General features: G+C 40.2%; 1 protein-coding gene, 1 long non-coding RNA gene and 1 other non-coding gene across 13 annotated transcripts in view; 2 read left to right on the forward strand and 1 right to left on the reverse strand.

The window, feature by feature from the left end:
• plekha5 (pleckstrin homology domain containing, family A member 5) overlaps positions 1-4,614 on the reverse strand; it is a 294,707-nt gene extending 290,093 nt beyond the window's left edge. For 9 of the 10 annotated variants that reach the window (XM_073066153.1, XM_073066148.1, XM_073066154.1 and 6 more), the window contains exons 1-3: positions 4,248-4,614; positions 4,054-4,130; positions 3,192-3,249 (exon numbers count right to left, since the gene is read on the reverse strand). In XM_073066153.1, coding sequence (XP_072922254.1) covers positions 3,192-3,249; positions 4,054-4,130; positions 4,248-4,333 — 221 coding nt within the window. In that variant the 5' untranslated portion in view covers positions 4,334-4,614. The remainder of the gene's footprint in view (positions 1-3,191; positions 3,250-4,053; positions 4,131-4,247) is intronic. The other variant, XM_073066141.1, reaches the window with a different exon arrangement.
• LOC140738610 (uncharacterized) lies at positions 4,278-21,101 on the forward strand. Of its 2 annotated transcripts, none has more exons than XR_012101411.1 (3): positions 4,278-4,472; positions 4,895-5,002; positions 14,990-21,101. It is a non-coding gene; the product is annotated as an uncharacterized lncRNA (long non-coding RNA). The 2 variants fall into 2 exon arrangements; XR_012101410.1 differs by lacking the exon at positions 4,278-4,472 and adding an exon at positions 4,538-4,790.
• On the forward strand, positions 20,799-20,905 carry LOC140739047 (U6 spliceosomal RNA). The gene has a single exon (XR_012101556.1). It is a non-coding gene; the product is annotated as a U6 spliceosomal RNA (small nuclear RNA).
• Positions 21,102-26,877: the final 5,776 nt, after the last annotated feature.

The raw sequence follows: 26,877 nt of genomic DNA on the forward strand, positions 1-26,877 counted from the left end.
AGCAATAAGGCACAGATAACTCAAGAATATAATTTCCAGATTTCACATTTAATCACATATAAGCATACTTTAGACATTACAGTCTTAACTTTGTACATTATTGCTTTTAGAACAGATGGCCTTACCAATATTCTGAGAAAAAATGGGGGTCAGTTGAGATGTTATTTGATAGAAACAACACTCAGGGTGGACTTTTGTATTTTATTTACTACATTGAAAACTTCTTTAGTTTGTTACTTAATTTAAATTAATGTACACTTCAACTGTAAGTACTGGGAAATAAAACTGAGGCACTCTGCTGCAATACTTAAGGACCCAACAATTACGGGTATTTAAAAACACTGCAAAAACAAACAACACTCAGCAAATTTCTTCACATTCCTAACCAACCAATACTCCCCACATACTTGTGCACCAGAAATGTTCCAATACTTCTTCAACCTACATATTTGATCAAAACTACATAAGCCTCAGAAGTCAGAGGGTATTCAGTCCCTTACACCTACTCTACCAAACGAGCTTATGATTGGTCTTTTATCACGGTTCCATTTTTCTATACCAACTAAATATTCATGCATCTTAAACATACTTAGTATCCAAGCCTTCAAAGTCATCTTTGGTAGAGAACTCCAAAATCTCAATCCTGAACTGATGATGCTCATTTCAAGCCTGTTCTAAATATCACCCAGCTTGCGGGATTACACTGTTAAGAATAATTCTGTACGTTGCACTGAGATCACTCCTCATTCTCTCTAAGCAGACAGGCTTTAATCTATGCTATATGCTATGCTTTAATCTCTCTATGCTTTAATCTATCCTCCCAGGATTCACTGTATTCCTTCTACTGCAAACATATCTATTCTTTGTTATTAGACTGCGCACTCAAACAATATTCCATGTGAAATCTCACTAGGACCCTATATAATATCAATTAGTTATCACTGCACTCATATTTAAAAATAAAAGGTGATATTCCATTTGCTTGTCATATCTGCACATTAATTTTATTGACATGCATGTCACTCTGGACATCATTCAATCTATCAATATTTAGAAAATAATCTCTTTAAAAAGGAAATGGATGATAACACACTTCATAACATTATATTCCATCTGCTCTGTGCTTACCTTGATATCTAGCCTTTCTATAACCCCTGAAGCCTCTCTTCGTCCTCCCCAGAATCTATACTCTCATATATGAGCAACTGTTTTGGATATGTTGCATTTGGTCATCTCATCTAAATTACTGATATAGATTGTAACAGCTGGTACCCCTAAACCAAACCATGGGGCACTGCATGGGTAATCAGTCTCCCAACCTCAAAATGACCAATTTATTCATGAGTTCCCTTCATATTCTAACCTTTCCATCAGCCATTCAATGAAAATACATTTTACATTCTAAATAAGTTCTTCTAGAATGAGTTTCATTGCTCTCACTGCATCTTTCTGTCCATTCAAATTGGCACAGTCTGTCAGATAATATTATGTGTGGAAACTTCAGCTCTTGAAATGCATATTATTTTATAATCTCCCATCAACAGCTAACTAGCAGTTCGGAAAGAGTGAATGAAATCCATTACAAATCATCTGATACATTTCCTCCAAACTTAATACAACATTTTGCCTTCATTTCATAAATTTAAACTTAATAAACCTCTAACATTTTAACCAACTAATAACCACTGTAGTTAACATATTTTGTAAGTAGTGATATTTAAACTTCCACATGAAGCCGTTCTGTGTAAGCACATTAATTACATACATGTACAGAATGCATAAGAACAATGATCAAAATTATCCACAGCAAATCTTAGCAGTATGCAGAACCATTATAATGAAGATTTCCACCCTTCAATTATGGCTTCACCTTGTACTCATCATATTGTTCATTGTAAAACTACATCAGCACATTAAATCTATAATACTTTTCTGTTAGGGAAGTGACAACCTCCCATGAACAAAGGGACGCAAACATTGCATCTAAAGAAATAAGTTCACCAAGGGAGTATACTTTCATGAAAATCAAAAAAACTGCAGATGCAGGAAATCTGAAGCAAAAACATAATGCTGTCAACCCTCAGTGGCTCAGACAGCATCTGTGGAATGAGAAACAGAGATAATGTTTCAGGTACATTGTCAGGGCTGACAATGAGTCTTTGCCTTGATTTGTTAACTCTTTCTCTTTCCATAGATGCTGCCTGACCTAAGTGTCTCAAGCATACTCTATGTGTACTTCCATAGCCAGATATTCTGACTGCAGCACCATAACCACAAACAATTTCTGCCATATATCTAAAACACACTTCACCTAACCCTGCTAGTACAGGCACTAGCTGATGACAAAGAAACAATTTTAGATGGCTACACTTCGGATCTTAAGACTTCAAGCACATTACAAATCATTGCTAATACACAGCAATGCTGAGTTCTACAAAGGAACACAAAATTTCGAATATTATAATGGAAACATTTACCAAGGTCTCAAAATGTTCAACCTTCAAGGTAGAAATAAACACTGACGCCAGCCACATTTAGTTTTGAATTTAATGCATAATAATAACAACATTAAAATGGTTAAGAAGTAGTTCAAGAATTATTGTGAACTTCACTCTTGTTAGAACTGCCTTGCTAGCCTATCCAGTTACAATGTTCAAAAGTAGTCATAAACGTGATAGAAAAAAAAGAAAAATATTGCATCTATTTGATTTTAAAGCAAGGTGCATATCTTCTAGCTAACCGGGATAACATCAGCTTTCCCTGGAAGGATTTGCTTTAGGCACACTGATTCAAACTACAGTCATTTGATTCCAATACAACGAAGGAGGCAACATGGGTAAAACTTTTCTTTACGTCCTGCTATTAGAATATCCTAATCCGACACGTCATCGTTTGTAAATAAACACGAGAAACCTCGCAGAGAGTAACGACCCACAGCATTTTTAAATTTCGGATGACGTTCAGACGTCATATTTTAATAAGCGTCGCTGGAGCCTATGTCGAAATCTACAGGCGCGACACACCCACCCCACGCAAAATGCGAAATCCACATTGAGCAACTTTAATTCGAATTTAACACAAGAAAATTGGTATCCGCAGCCAACCAGCACTTGGAACGGAGCGCCGCACAAGTTAGTAATCACAGCCAGCACGAATCTACTCATTGCATTATAAGTCTTGGATTTACTCACTTAATGTAATACCTCGCCCCTTCGAAGGTGTATCCTTCTTCCCAACCGGTTGGTAGATCTGTCCGGAAATAGAAATCCTTAGCAACTCAAACAATGAGCATCTCTTTGACCCCCCTCCCCACCACTGACTCCGACTCAGGCACAGAGCTGCAGCGTGGTAAAACTGGACAAATACACGGTGTTCCCACATTCCGTTGAGCCGAGAGCATTCACCAACATATAGCGCCCGCCTGGAGCTCAGGACAGGTTAGTGGGGCTTTGGGAAGCACAACAAAGTGAAGACAAACGACTAACTCGCACTGACAGAGTACGCACACTCAGCCACCGCTAACTGGTGCGGGAAAGGTGCAATCACCCAAAATCCAAGGAGCTCTGGTCCAGGGTTTCATTGTCACCCAATCCTGGTAATCAGTATCCGCAAACTCTTGTCCCACATCCACCAAAGGGCCCCCATCAGGAGCCACACTCTCACCCAGGAGTCCCCGATTAAAACCTACACACTCACCCAGGAGTCCCCGATCAGGAGCCACACTCTCACCCAAGGATCCCCGATTAGAACCCACACTCTCACCCAGGGGTCCCCGATTAAAACCTACACACTCACCCAGGAGTCCCCGATCAGGAGCCACACTTTCATCCAAAGGTCCCCTGATCAGGACCCACACCTTCATCCAAGGGTCCTCTGATCAGGACCCACATTCCAACCCAAGGATCCCCTAATCAGGATCCACACTCCCACCACACAGCCATGCGTCTCTTATTAGAACAAGCCCAGCACTTCGGGCGACCTGGTTTCCCGCCCCCACCACGGTCCCAGCTGGGAACAGAGAAAGGTGTCGAGGGCGGGACGGGCTCTCCGTACCTGCCGTCTTGCGGTGCCCGCTGATGACGGCCTCGCCTGTCGCTGGATGCAGCCAGGTTGTTCGCTGTGCTTCCTCACTGGGGGAGAGAAACACACATATAAACACCGCGGGTCAATGGCTGGCTCAAAGGGCGGCCACCCCCTCCCTTCCTCTTCTCTCCTCTCCCCTCCCCGCCGCTCCGCCCCGCACTCACTCGATGAAGAAGACGCGCCCGTCCCGGGTAACACCATGAGACCAGGACCCCGGCAGCCGGAGCCACTCGGACTTGCAGTCCGCCATATCTGGAGCCGGGGAGGTCCCTGCGCGCTCCCGACGCCTGTGACTCCTCCCCGTCGTGTCCGCACGCTCCAGCGGCCGGCGCGCGCCCCGACCAGGTAGTGACCGTTGTGTACGAGCGTCGCCCAGGCGGGCGCCCGAGGTGAGGGGGACGAGGGAGAACCTTCCGGATCGAGCTGGGGGTGGCGTGCATAGGACGGGGAACGGGCTCGCACTCGCACTTGTATTTGCATTTGCATGCGCTCGCGACCGCGGTGCGTTGCCGGGACAACAACGGACTGCGCCGACCCGGGGAACGTTCACTGCCCCCTTCTGGGGTCAGGGCGCTCTCCTGGAGCTGGCCAAGATATCCCCCTGCAGAACTGAAGTTAACCTCGGTCCTGGCGGACACTTTCTTTTCGGTAACTTCTGCTCTGCCTGGCCAGAAGGCAACCTTTATACATTGTGCCAACAGCTCTAGGTAAGGCCACAATTTTGGTGGGTAACCTTCATGCAATTGTGCCCCAGCTCTGGACAAAACAACTTTCAATAGATTAACTCTACCCACTTTGCCCCTAACTCTAGGCTGGGCATCCTCCCACAGTAACACTGTGTGTCCCAGAGATACAAGAAGGACTGCAGATTCTAGAAATTTGGATCAACCTGCACAAAATGCTGGAGGAACTTCAACAGGTGAGGCAGCATCTGGGGAGGAAAACAAATAGTCATATTTCAGGCTGAAACACTCAATCAGGATAGTCCCAGTTTAGGGTATGACCACCCTAGGAGATAAACCATATGGATAGGATATTGTCACTTTGGAAACCCTACCTTCTGTGCCCCAAGTTCAGGGCAAGACTACCTCCTGTGGGTTATCTTTAACTACTTTGCCTCTAGCTCTGGGCAAGACAATCTGTAGAAACTTCTACCCACTGTGCCTCCAGCTAAGGGCAGGAAACTTCCCTAAAGGTAGCCACTACCTTAAAGTGCCCCCAACATTGGGTAAGACAAACTCCGAGGGGTAACGCCTATCCTATTTGCATTTAGTCATGTGTAGATCATCTTTTAACATTAACTCTGAGCATATGTACAGCCAGCCTTTCTTAGGCACTATGGATTCCTCTTATACATAAAAACCTCTTACTAGTAATGCTCAGAGTCAGATTTATGATCACTGATCACTGACTCAGATGACATGAAATGTGTTGTTTCACTTCGTATATGGGTTAAGTACTTCCTCAAGGTAATTGTTTCTCATCATATAGTCTTTTTTTTATTCAGAGACTCCAGTGCTCTGGATGCATAAGTTCACTCCACTATCTATTCAAGTTTGAGATTAACTCTCACTTAATGTTCACCCACCATAACCCATCTTGTTATGGGTTAATTCCGCCCATTGTTAGAAGAAACACACGTATACTTGGGGTCAACCATAAAAAATCCCAGACCAAGCTTGATAACTAACATCTACTCACATTTATCTCCCTTTGCTTTAAGCTCTGTCATGCTTATATGTGGACAAATTTGCCATCATTCTGTGTGTTATTGTAAAAGAGATTGATTCATGAAGAGTGCAGAACTGCAGGCACAAATGTCTCTATCTTTGTCAGGGAGATCCTAACTTGCTCACAATGGATAATACATTTTAGTTGGAGAATTCCCTGCATGAAATGGCCTCAGGTACCAACTGTTATACAAGTCTAGGAAGATCCAGACATGTTTCCAATGTGTGATGTATATTTTCTGCACACAATTTTGGTGATCCCTACAGTGAAATAACTTACAGATTCTAAGGGGCTGTACGCATCTTGAAATATTATGATGTTCTACCTATGGATATATTTTACCAAATGAGCACTCAGGTGGGTGAGATTCCTCTAAGTTACTAAACCACACACAATGCATTCAGATGACAAATATAAATATTGCAGTGATTTTCCTTTCTTGAGTTTTGGAAAAAAAATAAAGTGCATAAAAGAGTGGTTGAATGAAAAATAAAGACTTTGCATAGTGTGTACAATAACACACAGAATGAAAGCAAATTTGTCCACATATAAACATGACATAGCATAAAGCAAAGGGAATTATACTCATCATCATCATTATGTGCAGTATTGTATGACAAGACAATCATGGTCTCATGATTATGATTATTCTTGGCAAATTTTTCTACCGAAGTAGTTTGCCATTGCCTTCTTCTGGTCAGTGACTTTACAAGATGGGTGACTCCAGCCATTATCAATATTCTTCAGGGATTGTCTGCCTGGCATCAGTGGTTACATAGCCAGGACTTGTGACATGCACCAGCTGCTCATATGACCATTCACCATCTGCTCCCATGGCTTCATGTGATCCAGATCAGGTGGCTAAGCAGGTGCCACACCTTGCCCAAGGGTGACCTGCAGCCTAGGGGACAGAAGGAGCACTGTACACCTCCTTTGGTAGAGATATATCTTTACCTCGCCACCCAGAATTGTGAATAGCCATATTTATTCAGGACAATGCAGCCATATCTGGCAATGTAAACATTTTTGCACGACCACACTTTGCTTTATATTGTCACACTAGACACATAGTTCTAGTACATATACAAAGGTCATTCACCTTATAAATAAACCAAGCTCTGATCTTGCAATGATAGCAACACATACTAGAATCCTAAATATCTAATATGTCATCTGGTGTTATCTATGTTCCAGCTGGTAGCACTCACTAAGTCCAAATGTTGAAGGTTCAAGTACCAATCCAGAGACTGACGGTCCAGTCCACTATCTGGGTAATTCACTATCAAAGGAGCTGTCCTTTGGAATGAAGTGTTAGAATTCAAGAAATAGAAGCAGGAATAGTCACTCAGATTATTGTTGATCTTTCACCACAGCACCACAATCCCAGTTGAATCCTCTATCACTTGATACCTAAAAATCCATCAATCTCTCTTTTGAAAATACCTAGCAACTGAGTCTTCATAGCTCTCAGGGTGAGAATTCAAAAATGTCACTATCTTTTGCGTAAGAAAATGTCTTCTCATTTTTGTTCTGCTCCATCCCTTATTTTGAGACTGTGGCCACTTGTTCTTGAATGCCACTCGGGGGAAACATCAACCCCGCATCTACTCTGTCAAGCTCAGTAAAATATTTTGCGTGCTTCAATAAGATCACCTCTCATTCATTGAAACTCAGTAGAGTATGGTCATGCTCAGTGGCGTATCTAAGGTATGGCAGGTATGGCGTGTGCCCTGGGCACCACTTGAAGTGGGGGCGCTACTGAGCAGTTTCTATTAAAGTTAGACAAACCATCCTTGGATAGTGAAAAAAGAATTTTCTTCATATGTATGATCTGCCTTTGATTATCATGGGTGAGAAGCACTAGGATGGACTTATTTCAGAGCATTGTGTAATAAGACCATGAAATGTTTCTTCACGAAGAAGAAGGAAAGTGGAGCTGAGGGACGGTAGAGACGAAAGTTGGGGAACAAGTTGTTCGACACGTTCCATGGAGTGGCCTGCACCTGCTACAAATTTGTTAGAATCTGAGGGTGGATCAAGTACAAATATGTCACAAGCTGAGGAGGAAGTCAAGTCAGATAAATCCAAGTATGACAAGATTAAGAGTGAGGCTGCCACAGAGAACATGGACATGACAGGAGGGGAAGATGATGGTGGTGGTGGTGGTGGTGATGTTGAGTTTATTGACGAGATTTTACCTGAAGAGATTGAACCTGATGACACTGAACCTAGTGAACTAGAAGGTGTCAAAGAGCCTCGAACTGTCATACCAGAAGTGATTGAACAGCATAACACTGGACTTATGAAGTTCGACAAGGATACTGGAAAAGCAATTCTGACTGATGTGTTGAGAACAGAAATAATAAAGCTGGGTTCGAAATATTTCCAGAACAGTGAGGGGCCTTTCCTACCAACAAATAACCGCTCAATGAACGAAACTTGGTTCAAGAGGAATTTGGGAAATGATCATGGTGAGGAAGTGACTTGCTCATGGCTGGTCTATTCCACTACTAAAAAGTCTGCATTTTGTATCTGTTGTCTTCTCTATTCCTGGTCAGACCATCAATCCTCATTGGAGCAGGAAAGTGGATTAAACCAGTAGAAAGCACCTGAAAAGATTAGTGTTCATGAAAATGCCAAGAATCATCGGGAATGCTTCACACAATGGAAAGAAATTTAGCTGGAAAAAGAGGAGTTATTGACGCGGTATTTCAGTCACAGATTGAGAAGGAAAAGCAGAAGTGGTGTGGTATCTTGACGAGAATCCTTCACTGCATAAAATTCCTTGCGACTCAGAACCTGGCTTTGTGAGGACACAGAGAGTCACTTCAGCTAGACGATGACTCCAATGTAGGAAATTTCCTTGGCTTACTGAAACTACTGGCCATCTTTGACCCTGTCATAAAAGAACACCTCACTCATTTAGAAAGTCATCCTGGATCCACGTCTTATCTTTCACTGGGTGTCCAGAACGAATTCATCCACATGATGGCATCCACTGTTCATCAGAGTTTACTGAGAAGCATTCATAAAGCCAAGTACTATGGTCTCATGTTCGACTCGACTCCTGATCAGGCACACCGTGAGCAGATGTCAGAAGTAGCGAGGTATGTGGAAGTTGATTTTGAGAAGGAAACAGTCCATGTCAGAGAGCCCTTCCTTGGTTTTATTCAGATAAGCCAGAAGGATGCTGAGAGCTTGGTTGAAGACATCTTGAAACAGCTAGAGAAGGACAAAATGGAGCTACAAGATTGTTGGTCACAGTGTTATGACAACACTGCTGTGATGGCTGGACACAGAAGTGATGTTCATCAAAGAATAAGTGAGAAAAACAACCTGGCAGTGTTTGTGAATTGCGACAATCACTCACTCAACTTGGTGGGTGTACGTGCAGCCAAGCAGGATACAATGATGGTCACGTTTTTTGAAACCATTGAAGCTCTCTACGTGTTTTTCTCTCATTCGACACAGCGCTGGGAACAACTCAAAAACGCCGTGTCTGTGATTATTAAGTTGGAGTGCAAGGACAAAAGCAGTGAAGCCCGTCAACAGTACCTTGTGGAGATACTTCAAGTTCTTCAGGACATGATAGACAATGAAAACAAGACCAGTGAAGCAAGAAGTGATGCAAGGCAGCATGTTGAGTTATGATTTTCTGATTTTGCTAGGATTTTGGAACAAAGTATTTGTTCTCACTGACCATATTCAAAAGAGGCTACAGGATCCTAGCATGAACTTCCACGATGCTGCCCTGGATTTGAAAGCCCTCCGAGATCATTTTTATGATGAAAGAGAAGTGTTGGTCAGTGAATCACTTGAAGGAGTCTGTCTCTGTCAAGAATGGAATATTAAAGTTGAAAGACATTAGAGACAAAAGAAACGAATGGCTGATGAGAACTGGAGAGACACTGGGTTAACAGCTAAGGAGGAAATGGAAAGAGTCATGAAGGGAACATTTGACCATCTTCACAGAGAAATGGACGAAAGGTTCACTTGTTTGCATGACACTGATGCCAAGTTTGGGTTCCTTCTCGATGTCAAGGGGCTGTGTTATGGCACCAACAGTAACAACCTAAAGAAGAAGTGAGAAAATTTGGGCAAATTGTACAGCTGTGATTTTGTTGGACAGCAGCTATATGAAGAAATTTTGGATTGCAGAATGCTGCTATCAAGGCGGGTCAACATGAAAATATCAATATGTGAAGAGCTTCTTGAATTCATTGTTCTCTTGTTTGTGAGTAGAGTATGGTCCAAGTGTTTAATTCTTTTCAATAATAAACACATAATCCCTGGAATCAATCTGATGAATCTCCACTGAACTCTGTCTACTGCAAGCAGATTCTTCCTTAGCTGGAGAGGCCAGACCTGGAAACATTGTTCCAGATGTGGTCTCACCAGGACCCATATGATTGGAGCAAGACATCTCTAACTTTATACTCAAATTCTCAGAATCAGAATCGGGTTTATTATCACCAACGTGACGTGAAATTTGATAACTTAGCAGCAGCAGTTCAATGCAATACATAATATAGCAGAAGAAAAAATAATAATGAATAAATAAGTAAATCAATTACAGTATATTCAAATCCTCTTGCAATTAGGCTAACATGTGCTGAACCTGCACATTACTATTAAGTGATTTTAAGGATTCCCTTAATCTCTCATGTGCCTTTGTATTTTTCTTATCAAAGTGAATGACCTTGAGGAGGAATTTCTTTAGCCAAAGGATGGTGAATGTGTGGAATTCATTGATGTAGATGGCTGTGAAGGCCAAGTCTTTGGGCAAATTTAGAGCAGAGGTTGATAGGTTCTTGATCAGTAAGGATGTCAAGGGTTATGGGGAAAAGGCAGAAGAGTGGTGTTGAGGGGGATAATGAATCCACCATGATGGAATTGTGGAGCTGCCTTGATGGGCCAAGTTCTGCTCCAATGTCTTATGGTCTCATATTTTTTCCACATTTATATTTCATTTCCTGTGTCCTTGCCCATTAATATAATTTGTCTATATTCCCTTTAAGCTATTATCCATCCTCCTTTCTGCCCACATTATCACAGTATTTTGTATCATTGTCAATGTTGCATATAATATATATGATCTTCTTATCCAACTCATTGGACTACGCACCACTGTGGCCCCAGCACTGACCCCAGTGGCACTCCAATGATCTATCTCATTCTTCAAACCCAAATATAACCCATTTACTCCTGCTCTTTTTTCGGTCTATTAGTGAATCAAAACACATTACACATGTCATCAAATAACCCTCAATACCCATGTGTGGCAGCTTACTGAATTAGTTCTTGTGTGGCATCTTATCAAAGATCTTCTAAAAGTCCAAATACACCACATCAACTGCTTTGCTCTCATTTATCTTGCTAGTAGAAACCTAAAATGTTTCCAACAGATTTGTTAAACATGATTTTCCTTTTGTAAATGCATGTTGATTCTGTCCAGTTAATATGTTTTATTAATCTTTCCAGCATTTTCCATAGTACTGATGTCAGTTTCTTGTTTTGTTAGAAAATGGTAAATAATGGTATTACATTTGTTACTCTCCCATCTCTGGGAATCGTTATGGAATCTACTGAATTTTGAAGGATAATGATCATTGCACCCATTTTCTTTATACCCTTCTCCTCAAATGTTTGATGTATAGATCAATAGATCAGAGGATTCAGTGTCTTTCAGTCCTTTTTGTTTCTCCGATACTTGTTTTATGTTCATATTACTCTCTCTGTGTTCCTCACTTACTCAAGAATCGTCCTCCTCCATTATTTCCTCTACTTTCTTCCATGAAAGCAGATTTAATTTCTGTGCCATTTCTTTGCTTTCTAATGTAATTTCTTTTCTTTCAGTCCATAAAGGATCAACATGAACTTCAGCTGATGTTTTACCTTTTACATCTTTCCTGCTGTATGTTTTTAAGTTTCTCATATTCTAATATCCCTTTCTTTATCAATGCTTTGGTTCTCAATTATTGAATTATTAAATTTTCCAGTCCTCAGGCATACTTCTTTCTTGGGTCACATTAGAAATCTTTTCTTTTTATCTAATACCGTCTGTAATTTCTCTAATAGCCAAGGCTAAGTTGCTTTCATTATTGGATTTTTGCCTTTTATATAATATATTAAAATACTAAGTATTAATTTTTTAGAAGTTATCCATTCTTGGATTTCTTTCATATCATCCAATTTAGTTTCCAGATCTACCATAGAAAACTCATACCTTATGCTTAATTCAGATTTAAAACTTTGGTATCAGAATGAAGCAGATCATTTTGAATACTGTATTTACAGGTATTCAAAATTCTGTACGATCGCAGTTCCTTGAAGGGCCCTTCACTGCATGATCACCAATTAACCCTTACTTATTATACAGTAGAAGAAATAAAAAAGGGTCTGTTTCCTCATTGGTTCCTTGTCTGGAAACTATCTCTTAAATGTATCTTGATACATCCTGCACATTATTAGTGTTAATATGATTTGCCGGATTTTATGTCAATTAAAGCCCCCCCTTCATCATTGTTATATTAACTTTGTTATGTGCACCTTCAATTTCCTGATTAATACTATGACCTAAACTATAATTTCTGTCAGGTAACACCCTTCAACATTCACTGCTTTTTGTTTCTAAGCTCCACCCAGAATGATTCTACTATTTGACTTTCAGAGCTAAAATCCTTTACCTTATTCTTTTAAATCAATTCCTTTTGCCATTTTTCTGTTGCTTCAATATTATGTATTCCAGAATATTTAATTCCCAACTGTTATCACTCTCTGAGAGGGCCATTTATTTCTACTTGTGCTATTAGTTCACCTTTCTTGTTGCACATGTGACTTGCATTCAGAAAAGAAGAACCTTCAGTTTTACCTTTAATGCAATTTTTCCTGGTCCGACATCCATTTCAGGTACAAACCTACATTTGTAAGTATGGCCCCATTCTGCTGGTCTCTGTTATCATTAATAACATAAGAATAAAGAACTGCAGATGCTGGAAATCTGAGATAAAAACAAAATGCTGGAAACTCTGCAGATTGAGGACCATCTATGGAAAGCAAAGTTAAGTTAATGTGTCAGGACAAAAATCCTTCAGAAAATAAGAAAACAAGTTAGTTTTATATTTCATGAAAGATAGTAGAGGGACAAAAAAACCAAACAGATTATTTCTCATAGAAATAAATAAAGGTCTTCCAATTTTTCCCAATGTTCATAGAGCTATCTGGTAAATAGATTAAGGAGGGAAATTAAAGAGAGAGAACACAAACAGAGGTGCATGTTAAAGCTGTGAAATGCAGGTCTACTTTTAAATACTGAATTGAAATGGAGAATGTTGGAAATGCCAGGCAGATCAAGTAGTGTCTTTAGAGAAAGAAAGAGTGAGGTAAAATTGCACATGGATAACGGCAAAACTATCCCGTTCTAATATAACAGAAAAAACGAGCTATCTGAAATTGTGAAATTTGGTATTGAATCCCAAGGGCTGAAATGTGCCTAGACAGAAAATAAGGTGTTGTTCCTCTTTAGTTTAGGAGGCCAAAGACAGATGTGTCGGGATAGGAATGGGATGCAGAATTAAAATGACAGACATAAATGAAGGTATCTTGCAAAGCAGTCCTTCAAACTGCATTTGGCTCTTCAAAGTAGAGAAGGACATATAGCGCACACCAGTTTGTTTACACAAATGAATTGCTGTTCCCATTATGAACCGTGGGGGAGCTGCTCCAGCTGGCAGGAAATGGCTTACCTGTGAATCAAGAGCCTTGCTCACCTGTTCCCAGATGAGGGGACAAGGTCAGGAATTAGTTCCCTGCCATGCTTTAGCATTTCAATAGGAGAGCAACTGCAGCAGAGGCTATGTTGATTATGAACTGTCAGTCAGCCTTTTGAACCTCTTCTCAGGCCGGGATAGAGTTGAGAGGTTGAGGTAGATAACATGTTATGAGATGGAGTCAAGGTCACTGCATCAAGCACACAGCGTTGCCAGAGGAGATCTTTTGAAGTATACCCTTTAGCAAGTGCTGACTGCCTCCCTGTCCTGAATAAGCTTGATGATCATGATGCAGGCAAATTGGTTGTCACATTTCTTACACTTCAAATATTAGTCTTTGGCTGTAAAGCACTTTGGTATGTCCTGAGCTGATGAAAAGCATTATGAAAATGTAGTTCTTTCTTTAAATAATGCACGCTGTGGGGCTCCTCTAAAGTGAATTACCTTTCCTTACATTTTACTCTCTGTTGAAACATTTAACTGGTTAAAGGCAATCCTGTCAGAAAATAAATCCCTGAGTAATATCATGCTAGGTGAGCGAGAAAAGCTGAGGGTTCTTACAGGTAAGTCACTTTCAACCCTCGATCCATAACCATGGAGGGAGTGCAAGCTCAGAGCAATGTATTGGTAATTGACACATTTAACAGAAGAAATAGCTATGGATTCAACGAATCAAAAATACAACTGTTCTGCTAATGGGTCTAGGACCGAAATCATTAATCATTTCTCTTTCCACTGATGCTGCTTGACTTGCTAAGCATTTTCAGCATTTTCTCTGTTCAATAAAATAGTGATCAGGTTCAGGAGGCTGTGAAAGTAAACATGACAAAACAGTTACATGATCCGATACTCTTGAATCAAAGAAGTTAATGGTATAATAACTTGAATAGAAAGGTGCATACGGGCTATGGTGTGCAGGGAATTGCAATATTGCTTCAGCCAGCAGCTCCCATTACATTAATAGCAGTGTAAGAAATTCACCCATACAAAGCAGCATTGTTAGGGATAGAGGAAGAGAAGGGGAGATCAGAGTTAGCACTTGGAGTAGTGTACTGAGCATAATCAAGCAATATAGCAAATAGCAAAAAAAAGTTAAAATATATGATGAAAATCCTGCCAAAGGGTTTTGGCCTGAAACATTGACTGCACTCTTCTCCAGAGATGCTGCCTGGCCTGCTGAGTTCCTCCAGCATTTTGTGTGTGTTGCTCGGATTTCCAGTATCGGCAGATTTTCTCTTGTTGGTGATATATAATAATAAGTCTTGTTTGATTCAATTGCAAAATATCTGCAGAGAAAATATTTCTCTTATTATCTAGGATTTTACATGTCATTGAAAATTGAAAAATACTTCCTTAGAATTACGTACCTAATTTTATGTAAGGCAAAATCCCAATTTTTTTTTCAGCTCTGCAACCTCATCGATTCTCAGTCTAATACTGATTGGATGTCATCACAACTATATTCATTTCTCCATATCCAGTGGAGATCACGGCAATTCATTCCCATTCTGAGTACTATTGACTGAACAGGAATTGGATTCAGACTGCACAATCTCATTGGAGATTGCATCAGGAAAGATTAAATCCAAGAGATTTTAGTATGTGACCCATTTTATAAGTGTAAAGCTGCCGAAGGATCCAGTATGACTTGAGTATGCATAAACATGTTCTGAGGGAACTGAACTTCCCACGACATTGTAGGGACTGTTCAGCAGATATTTGGAGCTGTGCCTGGACTGACATATGCAAACAAAAACTTAATGCATTGTTACAGACCCCTTGAGAAATTAGATTGTGACAGCCTTTGCCCTGAACTGTGCAATTCTTTCTGGCAATCAGCAGCCAAATCAGGAATTCTTGGAGGAACAAATAACAGTTGCTGCTGAAAAGGTATATCGAATTGTTTGACACTCACTTCAATACATAATCCATTTATTGCTCTCTCATTTAATTCTCTCTTGAATTATTTTAAGTGGCACGATACTGTACATCACACTAACTTGAATAAATCAACCTGAGTCTTGACCTCTGTGTGGAATTTGGATATTCTCAGGTTGATTATATGGGGTCCTCTCACATCCAAAAAAATGTGAGTTGTGAAGTTAAGTGGCCACTGCAAATGCCCCCCTAATGTGTAGATGAGTGTTAGAATCTAAAAGGTTTAATGGGAATCTTGGTACATATTGGCGCCAATGACATAGGTAGGAATGGTGAGGAGGTCCTCAAGAGAGATTTTAGGGTGCTATGTAGAAAGCTGAAAAGCGTGACCTCCAGGGTAGTAATCCCTGGATTGCTGCCTGTGCCATGCACCAGAGAGGGTAAGAATAGGAACATTTGGCAGATAAATGTGTGGCTGAAGAACTGGTGCAGAGAGCAGGGGTTCAGATTTCTAGTTCATTGAGATGTGTTCTGTGGAAGATAGAAACATGGAAACATAGAAAACCTACAGCATAATACCCACAAAGTTGTGCCAAACATGTCCCTACCTTGGATATTACTAGGCTTACCTATAGCCCTCTATTTTCCTAAACTCCATGTACCTATCATGAAGTCTCTTAAAAGACCCTATCGTATCCGCCTCCACCACCGTTGCCGGCAGCCCATTCCACACACTCACCACTCTCCGAGTTAAAAACTTACCCCTGACATCTCCTCTGCATCTACTCCCCAGCACCTTAAGCCTGTGTCCTCTTGTGGCAACCAGTTCAGCCCTGGGAAAAAGCCTCTGACTATCCACACAATCAGTGCCTCTCATCATCTTATACATCTCTATCAGGTCACCTCTTGTCCTCCGTCACTCCAAGGAGAAAAGGCCGAATTCACTCAACCTATTCTCATAAGGCATGCTCCCCAATCCAGGCAACATCCTTGTAAATCTGCTCTGCTCCCTTTCTATGGCTTCCACATCCTTCCTGTAATGAGGCGACCAGAACTGAGCACAATACTCCAAGTGGGGTCTGACCAGAGTCCTATTTGGCTGCAACATTACCTCTCAGCTCCTAAATTCAATCCAACGATTGATGAAGGCCAATGCACTGTACGCCTTCTTAACCACAGAGTCAACCTGCACAGCTGCTTTGAGTGTCCTATGGACTTGGACCCCAAGATCCCTCTGATTGTCCACACTGCCAAGAGTCTTATCATTAATACTATAATCTGCCATCATACTTGACCTACCAAAGTGAACCACTTCACACTTATCTGGGTTGATCTCCATCTGCCACTTCTCAGCCCAGTTTTGCATCCTATCAATGTCCTGCTGTAACCTCTGACAGCCCTCCACACTATCCACAACACCCCCAACCTCTGTGTCATCAGCAAACTTACTAACCCATCCCTCCACTTTCTCATCCAGGACATTTATAAAAATCACGAAGAGTAAGGGTCCCAGAACAGATCCCTGAGGCACTCCACTGGTGACCGACCTCCGTGCAGAATATGACCCATCTACAACCACACTCTACTTTCTGTGGGCAAGCCAGTTCTGGATCTTCAAAGCAATGTCCCCTTGGATCCCATGCCTCCTTACTTTCTCAATAAGCCTTGCATGGGGTACCTTATCAAATGCCTTGCTGAAATCCATATACATTTCACCTACTTCACTTCCTTCATCAATGTATTTAGTCACATCCTCAAAAAATTCAAACAGGCTCTTAAGGCATGACCTGCCCTTGACAAAGCCATGCTGACTATTCTTAATCATATTATACCTCTCCAAATGTTCATAAATCCTGCCTCTCAGGATCTTCTCCATCAGCTTACGAACCACTGAAGTAAGACTCACTGGTCTATAATTTCCTGGGCTATCTCTACTCCCTTTCTTGAATAAAGAAACAACATCCACAACCCTCCAATCCTCCAGAACCTCTTCCCTCCCCATTGATAATGCAAAGATCATCATCAGAGGCTCAGTAATCTCCTCCCTCACCTCCCACAGTAGCGTGGGGTACATCTCATCCAGTCCCGGTGACTTATCCAACTTGATGCTTTCCAAAAGCTCCAGCCCATCCTCTTTCTTAATATCTACATGCTCAAGCTTTTCAGTCTGCTGCATGTCATCACTACAATTACCAAGATCCTTTTCCATAGGGAATACTGAAGTAAAGTACAGGTATTCATTAAGTACCTCTGCTATTTCCTCCGGTTCCATACGCACTTTCCCACTGTCACACTTGATAGGTCTTATTCTTTCATGTCTTCTTGCTCTTCACGTACTTGTAGAATGCCGTAATCCTGCCTGCCAAGGCTTTCTCATGGCTCCTTCTGGCTCTCCTAATTTCCTTCTTAAGCTCCTTCCTATTGGCCTTATAATCTTCTAGATCTCTAACATTACCTAGCTCTCTGAACCTTTTGTAAGCTTTTCGACTATATTTATTACAGCCTTTGTACACCATGGTTCCTGTACCCTACCATAACTTCCTTGTTTCTTTGGAAAGACCTATGCAGAACTCCACATAAATATCTCCTGAATATTTGCCACATTTCTTCCATACATTTCCCTGAGAACATCTGTTTCCAACTTAAGCTTCCAATTTCCTGCCTGATAGCCTCATAATTCCCCTTACTCCAATTAAATGCTTTTCTAATTTGTCTGTTCCTATCTCTCTCCAATGCTATTGTAAAGGAGATAGAATTATGATCGATATCTCCAAAATGCTCTCCCACTGAGAGATCTGACACCTGACCAGGTTCATTTCCCAATACCAAATCAAGTACAGCCTGTCCTCTTGTAGGCTTATCTACATATTATACAAGATATGATCTGAACAAAGGGTTGGTTTACATGTGAACTTGAGGGAGACCAACATCCTTGTGAGCAGGTTTGTTAAAGCAGTTGGGGAGAGTTAAACCAATCTGGCTGGAATGGAAATTAGTGTGATAGGTCTGAGGATGAGGCAGGTGGTATACAAGTAGATGCAGTACGTAGTAAGACTGTGGGGAAGAAGAGGTTGATAATAGGGCAAAACTGCAGTCAATTGGATCAGCTGCAGTGTAAAGGGGAAAAATTGAAAAGGGTGATGAATACAGGACTGAAGGTATTGAAGAGTCAGATGCACGAATACTGAATAAAATAGATGAATTTGTAGCATCGTTACAGATTGCCATGTATGATGTGGACAACACTGAGTCGTGGCTGAATGATTATAGTTGGGAACTTAATACCCAAGGATACACATTGTATCGAAAGGACAGGCAGGTAAGCAGAGGTGGTAGCTTGGCTCTGTTCATAAAAAATGAAATCAAATCCTTAGAAAGAGGTGACATAGGATCAGGAAGTGTAGAATCATTGTGAGTAGAGCGAAGAAACTGCATGAGTAAAAAGACCTTGATGGGGGTTATACACTGACCTTCGAACAGTAGCAAAGATGTGGCCTACAGGTTACAACAGGAGATAGAAAATGAATGTCAAAAGGGCAATGTTGCGAGAGTCATGGGGGATTTCAATATGCAGGTAGATTGAGAAAATCAGATTGGTGCTGGATCCCAAGAGGGTGAATTTGTAGAATGCCTACAAGACAGCTTTTTAGAGCAGCTTGTGTTTGAGCCCATTAGGGGATCAGCTATTCTACTTTATAAGGCACTGGTGAGGCCTCTCTTGGAGTATTGTGAGCAGTTTTAGGTGCTTTATCTAAGAAAGTATGTGCAGATATAAGAGGGTTCAAAGGAAGTTCACGAAAATGATTCCAGGATTGAAAGGCATATCATATGAGGAGCATTTGATGGTTTTGCCCCTGTACTCATGGAATTCAGAGGAATGGGTGGAAGGGTCTAGTTGAAATACATCAAATATTGAGAAGCCTCAAAAGAATAGATGTGGAGAGGATGTTTCCTATGGTGGTGGAGTCAAGGAGCAGAAGACACAGCCTCAGAATAAAGCGACATCCAATTAGAGGAGAGATAGCCAGGGAGTGGTGAATCTGAAATTTGTAGCTGTGGAGGCCAAGTCATTGGGTGTATTTAAGGCAGAGGTTGATAGATTCTTGATTAGTCAGGGCATGAAAGGTTAAGGGGAGAAGGCAGAAGATTGGAGCTGAGAGGAAAATGGATCAGCCATGATGGAATGGTGGAAAAGACTCAATGGGATAAATGACCTAATTCTGCTCCTATATCTTAAGGTCTTATGGAATGAGAAGAAAATAAAAGTACCATCACAATAAATTTGAATTTTAAAAATAAGAATGGAGATACTGAGCAAATATTAGAGAATTTAACCAAAAGCTATATCGGAGGTGGATTTTGATAGAAATTGTGTAATTAGAGGCAGTGGGGTCTCAGCATAGAATGCACAACTATCAATAAGGGACAAAGGAAGACAAAAATCCTTCCAGGAAGATTTTAGTATTAAGGATGAGTGAGATTTGGAAGGGACGAATAGACAATTATTTTAGGTTGATAATGCTGGGGGAAACATTTGTAGGTCAGCTAGAGCAGGATTAAGTGTCACTGGAACATGATCAATGGAATGTGGACAAATTTAAATTTGTACAACTTGAGGGTGGTTGAATCTGGAGAGCATCTTTTAATTGCTGGCTCTGGAGGTGACAAATTCTGAGGCTGAATTTCAGCAGCAGATGAACTTGGGATGAAAATGTTTAATGTTTCAAAGGTGAATCTAAGGATGGAGATGATTCATGCTAAGAAAGTCATCTTGGTGTTGAGCATGATGCTGAGAGTGTGGGTGGCTGATTAACTTATTTCTATCCCATGTGACACCAGCCTAAATCAACTCATCCAATGATACCATCCATTCCTTGAAACCTTGACAGTTTCAATACATTGACACTTCCACCACCCCACCCACCCACCCCAACTTCCTTCATTTAAACCCTTGTGAAGCTGAGATCATCCAAAACAATACTGCCTCAACCTAACTTGTACCAAACTCTGTTCATCTTTGCTATTTTGAACATACATTGGCTTACATTAAACAGTGCTTTGATTTCAAAATCCTTGTCCAAGCTTGAAATCATCTGTCCCCTCTCGATCACTACCATATCTTCCAGCCTTACCATTCTTTTAGACATTTGTGCTCCACCAGTCTTGCTCTCACACTCTTCCTGAATACAAATGCTAAACTTGTTTCCTCCACCTCATTCATTTGGTTGAACTATTTCTCCTTTTGACCAACTTCATCTTTAACTCCCCTCACTACCTTCAACTCAAAGATGTAGTTGTGGGGACCTGTTCAGGTTGAAGCATTGTTTGTCTCCTGCTGTGCTTGCTTTGGCAGCACATATACTAGAGCTGGAATGATACTGAGAAGATTCGCATGGCCCCTGTACAAGGATGACATACAAATTTGTGAAGCAGTTCATATTTTGGCTTGGTGAGGAAGGACCACAGTGTAGGGTTCTTCTGCTACTGGAGAAGGAGGGGCTGGTTTATGTGAGGATGCCCCTCAATTATTGTAGTACTTTTCTATGCCGGGAGCCACATGAGTGGCAGCAGTGCTATTGATGTGTAGGGATATAATACAACTGTACCAAAACCATTGATTATGAATGTGAATAATGAAAAGGTATTGCACTTTTATTCTTGTAAATATTTTTATTATGAATAAAGTTTTTTTGGATAAAAATAGTTTTTAACCTCATTTGTTTTTTTTCTAGAATGTTGATCACCTCATTAGACTGCTATCTATCCCCAGAACTCAAAACAGTCATCACTGTTACTGTTATTGTCAATTTCCATTTACCTGTCACTTTAATTCTCCATCCATCTAGCAGTTCTGCCATTGGCTTCTTAGACTGGTCTAATGAAGCTACAACTTCAGCTTGAGGAACAAAATCTGATCTTCTTGAATTAGGACTTTATACTGAATTTCTGCCTTTCCAGTTTGTGTTAGAACTGGCTAGTTTTGATATAAAGTTGTAAGCCTATAATGTTTAATTGTGTCTCCTGCTCCCTGGGTGTTGTGTGACCTGCTGAGTATTTTTTCTGCTTAACTTTAGAATTCCAGCATTTGAACTGCATTACATAGCACAGTTCCAGCATTGTGTACTTTCTCTCTCCTCTGTTGTCTTTCATTGCCTTCTGGTTACATCACCTCCAGAACAGCCATGATTAACAAATTTCACTGCTACCACTTGTCTTATTGGATCTTTCTTAGTCTTCATTCTGCCCTCTTTCTATAATTTAAAATTTGTATAATTTCTAACTATTCCTAGTTTTGGAGAAACTAAGTTGATTTGATTTGTTAACTCTTTTTCCAACATTTTCTGTTTTGTTTTCCTGTATTTGCAACTTTTTACTTTTCAGTCAAGAGTTGTATAATCTCTCCTCATTACTTAAACCCTTGCAGCTCTGATGACATCCTGGTGAATCAAAACTATACTCATTCTAAAACAAACATTATCCCTTCTTCTGAGTTGTATCAACTATAAAATTCTACATGTGCTCCAAAACAAGACTTTGTATAGTTGGTGAAAAATGTTCTTCCCATCATATTCCAGGTAGCTATTTATAAAGTCTGAAAATTCATTAATACTCTGATTACTTTTTGAAGCTGACAGCTTAATTTTAGTGATCAATTTTAAAGAACATCTAAATCTCTTCAAGATTTCCTTCTGTTTGTCTTTAATATGCATAGACCTATTTTTGTTGATCCAAAATTGTGAATTCATATTTACATAGTAATCCACTTGCTTGCCCACACACTTAATCAAACAGTGTTTCATTGTAAGTTATCCAGATTATGTACTATCAAGTCAAAACAACTCAAATTTATTTTTGTGCATGAGTATAGTGAGGTACAGGTACAATGAAAAACTTTCCTGCAGCACATAGTTTTGGACAACACACAGAATATAAATTAAATATAAAATATATATCAAATATACAGCAAAGAGAATAATGCTATGCAAAACAAAGTATTAATGATGATCATAAATGATTACTGAATATTATTAGCAAACTTTCATTTTGGACCACTTGTTTAATAGCAAATGTACAACATAGATAGATAGATAGATAGATAGATAGATAGATAGATAGATAGATAGATAGATAGATAGATAGATACTTTATTCATCCCCATGGGGAAATTCAACTTTTTTCCAATGTCCCATACACTTGTTGTAGCAAAACTAATTACATACAATACTTAACTCAGTAAAAAAATATGATATGCATCTAAATCACTATCTCAAAAAGCATTAATAATAGCTTTTAAAAAGTTCTTAAGTCCTGGCGGTAGAATTGTAAAGCCTAATGGCATTGGGGAGTATTGACCTCTTCATCCTGTCTGAGGAGCATTGCATCGATAGTAACCTGTCGCTGAAACTGCTTCTCTGTCTCTGGATGGTGCTATGTAGAGGATGTTCAGAGTTATCCATAATTGACCATAGCCTACTCAGCGCCCTTCGCTCAGCTACCGATGTTAAACTCTCCAGTGCCTTGCCCACAACAGAGCCCGCCTTCCTTACCAGCTTATTAAGACGTGAGGCGTCCCTCTTCTTAATGCTTCCTCCCCAACACGCCACCACAAAGAAGAGGGCGCTCTCCACAACTGACCTATAGAACATCTTCAGCATCTCACTACATACATTGAATGACGCCAACCTTCTAAGGAAGTACAGTCGACTCTGTGCCTTCCTGCACAAGGCATCTGTGTTGGCAGTCCAGTCTAGCTTCTCGTCTAACTGTATTCCCAGATATTTGTAGGTCTTAACCTGCTCCACACATTCTCCATTAATGATCACTGGCTCCATATGAGGCCTAGATCTCCTAAAGTCCACCACCATCTCCTTGGTCTTGGTGATATTGAGACGCAGGTAGTTTGAGTTGCACCATATCACAAAGTCCTGTATCAGTTTCCTATACTCCTCCTCCTGTCCATTCCTAACACACCCCACTATGGCCGTGTCATCAGCGAACTTCTGCACATGGCAGGACTCCGAGTTATATTGGAAGTCTGATGTGTACAGGGTGAACAGGACTGGAGAGAGTACGGTTCCCTGCGGCGCTCCTGTGCTGCTGACCACCGTGTCAGACCTACAGTCTCCCAACCGCACATACTGAGGTCTATCTGTCAAGTAGTCCACTATCCAATCCACCATGTGAGAGTCTACTCCCATCTCCGTTAGTTTGTGCCTTAAGATCTTGGGCTGGATGGTGTTAAAGGCACTAGAGAAGTCAAGGAATGTAATCCTCACAGCACAACTGACCCCATCTAGGTGAGAGAGTGATTTGTGCAGCAAATACGTGATAGCATCCTCCACTCCCACCTTCTCCTTATACGCAAACTGAAGAGGATCCTGGGCGTGCCTGGTTTGTGGCCTCAGATTCTGTATTATCAGCCGCTCCATGGTCTTCATCACGTGCGACGTCAAGGCAACAGGTCTGAAGTCATTCAACTCCTTTAGTTGTGGTTTCTTCGGTACCGGCTATTCTCCTGTGAGTGGCTATTTTCCTGTGAGTTGAAGTCTGACTTCAAGTCTTTATTGATTATGAATATGTCAGGTTTCAGAAAGTTCCAGTGAAGACATATTCCAGTTCTTCACATGAAATATTGCTTCATTCCCTATGAACCATTCCCTATTGCTATTCAGAATGCAGCGTTCTCTCAAAAATCTGGACAAGATTCCTATTTCACCCAACATTATTGAAAACAGAACTATCTCATTTGTATTTTGCAGAATGGTGTCTGCTTTTGGTTTCCCAATAATAGCTGCAAAAGTAATTAAATGGTTTGGAGATACCAAGAGAACACAAGGCATAACTTAATTACAAATCCTTGGTAAACATTTGTGGCAGGATATTTAGCTTGCCAGTGAAACCTTTAGAAGAAAAATGTCAGAATAATGAAGACAGAATGTTTATTAAGTAACTATAAAAATAACTAGGAATAACATGAAACAAATTGTTAAGTAGTCATTTTGCAAGTGACAAGTGCAATGAATAACTAATGTATTTTCAATGTTCTGTGATACAGGATTTCAGCATGATGGACGAATGAACTAAAGTATTGGAAGTACAAAGAATTACTATTAAGAATTGGTAACTTGTTTCATTGCTATGCTCTTAAATGAACAGAATGTAACAGACAATAGGTAGGCTTAGTGAAGGACTGTGCCTTTTTAACAAGCATCAAACAACATATAATTACATTTTCAAATTGAAAGAAGCATGTGAGGAAATCTTATGAATGGTTTCTATTTAGAAACGTGTTATGCTCTCCCTTACCGGACAGCAATCTTGTATAAGGCTTCGGGAATCCTGTGGATTGGGCCTTGCAGACTTGTGACACTAGGAACTTGTTTATTTAGAAGCCTGAATACCAGAAGAACAACACAATTAATGCAGCATTCTTGGCAATATCCTGATCATTTGATTTTTTAAGTATTAGTAACTTCGGGCAAGACTCAAATAACAATCAAAAGTCATTGGAGTTTATTTATATGTCAATGTTGCAGAAGAATGCTGCATTTGAACTTGGTTTCCATCCAGTATCATTGAATCTTTATTTCATTATTCCTCCTTATCATCTTTGGATCGTCCTCCATGTTAGCACAGTTGAACTAGTCCTATTCATCTCTTCTGTGGTCCATCTCTATATCATGGTACTTGCTTGTTCCAATCCATATCTCTCCTACCTTCTACAAGGGCATCACCCCTTGTTACTTCATATGGAAACCACCTGCTCCATTGTTTCTGATCCACCTTTTGTCTTTTCCTTGGACAGTGGGGCATCAATCTGTAATTGTAATTCCACAACCACCACCGTGCATTATAGATCATACAGAACTTTCACCAAGCTATTGATCTCCCCAGCTTATGAATGCCCAATTTATGTACAGCCTACATAGAAATGAATGTTTGCGGGATGGATTTACCAGCTGTCGTGGGGCTACAAACATCTTCTGTCACCTAAGAACTCAGTTGACAGTTACACCTCTGACTGTTCGGGTTATGAATAGTTTACATTTACGGAACCCTGGTGTCACCTGGGGATGATGTGTATGCTGTTTGGCCCTGGACAAAACACTGCTTTCTGTGTCTCAATTGCACTTCTTGGTGTCTGTCAATTTCACAATTTCTGTATGTTTCTGAGCTGAAACGCTACACATTCCCCTTTAGCAAAACTACCTATTTTACTAATGCAACATCACCTTTATTATCTCGCCCCACTGGCACTTAAACCTTTGTTCGTATTTTGCAACTTTTAGAGTTGGCTTCTTAAACATTTCCTTGTTAGGTGTGTGCTAGATAAATTATAATTTAGTCAAAACTGTGCCACCTTGTTCCCTCCAATCTTAAATATCTCTTCCCCTTTTCCAGCAGCTTTTGTTTACGTTTTGAGGTTCACATTCACCAAAACACTGAATTGAAAACTGATTTCTTCACCTACAATGTGGCCTTTACTCACTATGTATCTGCAACTTCTTTAGCCCTCCACCCTCGCTCATTTCCAAGATTCTAATACTGTGCAGCCCTTTTTACACCCTGTTCCAGCACCGGCAAGTATCCTAATAGTATCTCAGTCTGTACTATTTCATTAGCTCTCTCTGTTGCAGAGACTTACTTCAGTCACTTCTCCAGGTACCCCTTCTATTGATCTGCCCTCTGATGCTCAAAGCATCACAAAACTCTAAAAATGCAAGCTGTCATTTATTTAAAGTTATCCTTAATTTTCATAAAACTTATGTATAATTGTTTAATTTTAACTATTGTAAATTGACTACATCTATATTGGAAGAGATTGATATTAAAAATGACTGAAAATAATTACTGTGCCAGTAATCAGTTTATAGTATTTTAATGACATAGATTGAACATAACCTTGGTTTATATATCTAGAATAAGAGGCATATTTTTCACATCAATTTTTAGGGTAGCTTAGAGGTTAAAAAAGTAACCACAGTTGAATCTACTAACTTACAACAATCTCTGTTTTCAAACCAAAATGTCAATCGGTATTTCTATGCAAAAGGCTCATTCTATTTATCTGCTGTCTCTGCTTTATCTGTTCTGTGATCCACTTTTATTGATTCTGACTGTTTACATAGAATTGTGGTAATCAAGGCCTGACCTGCTTTGAATTCTTGTTCAATGTTCACCAGAACTATAGATGTAAGCGTGTGATTTCCAGAACAAAGTTGGTAATACTTTAGAAATAGCTTTAAAATGCAACCTCAAATTAAAAAGCAATGGTAATTCATTGACATCTTTGCAGATAAATGCAACATGCTAAAGAAGTTTCCAAACGCATGAACCGTCCAAATGAGGAATGCAAGTTGAAGTTCAAGTTTAATTGTCATTGAACCATACACATGTATACAGCTAAACCAAACAG

The sequence above is a fragment of the Hemitrygon akajei genome, chromosome 14 (assembly GCF_048418815.1).
Source record: "Hemitrygon akajei chromosome 14, sHemAka1.3, whole genome shotgun sequence".
Lineage (NCBI taxonomy): Eukaryota > Metazoa > Chordata > Chondrichthyes > Myliobatiformes > Dasyatidae > Hemitrygon > Hemitrygon akajei.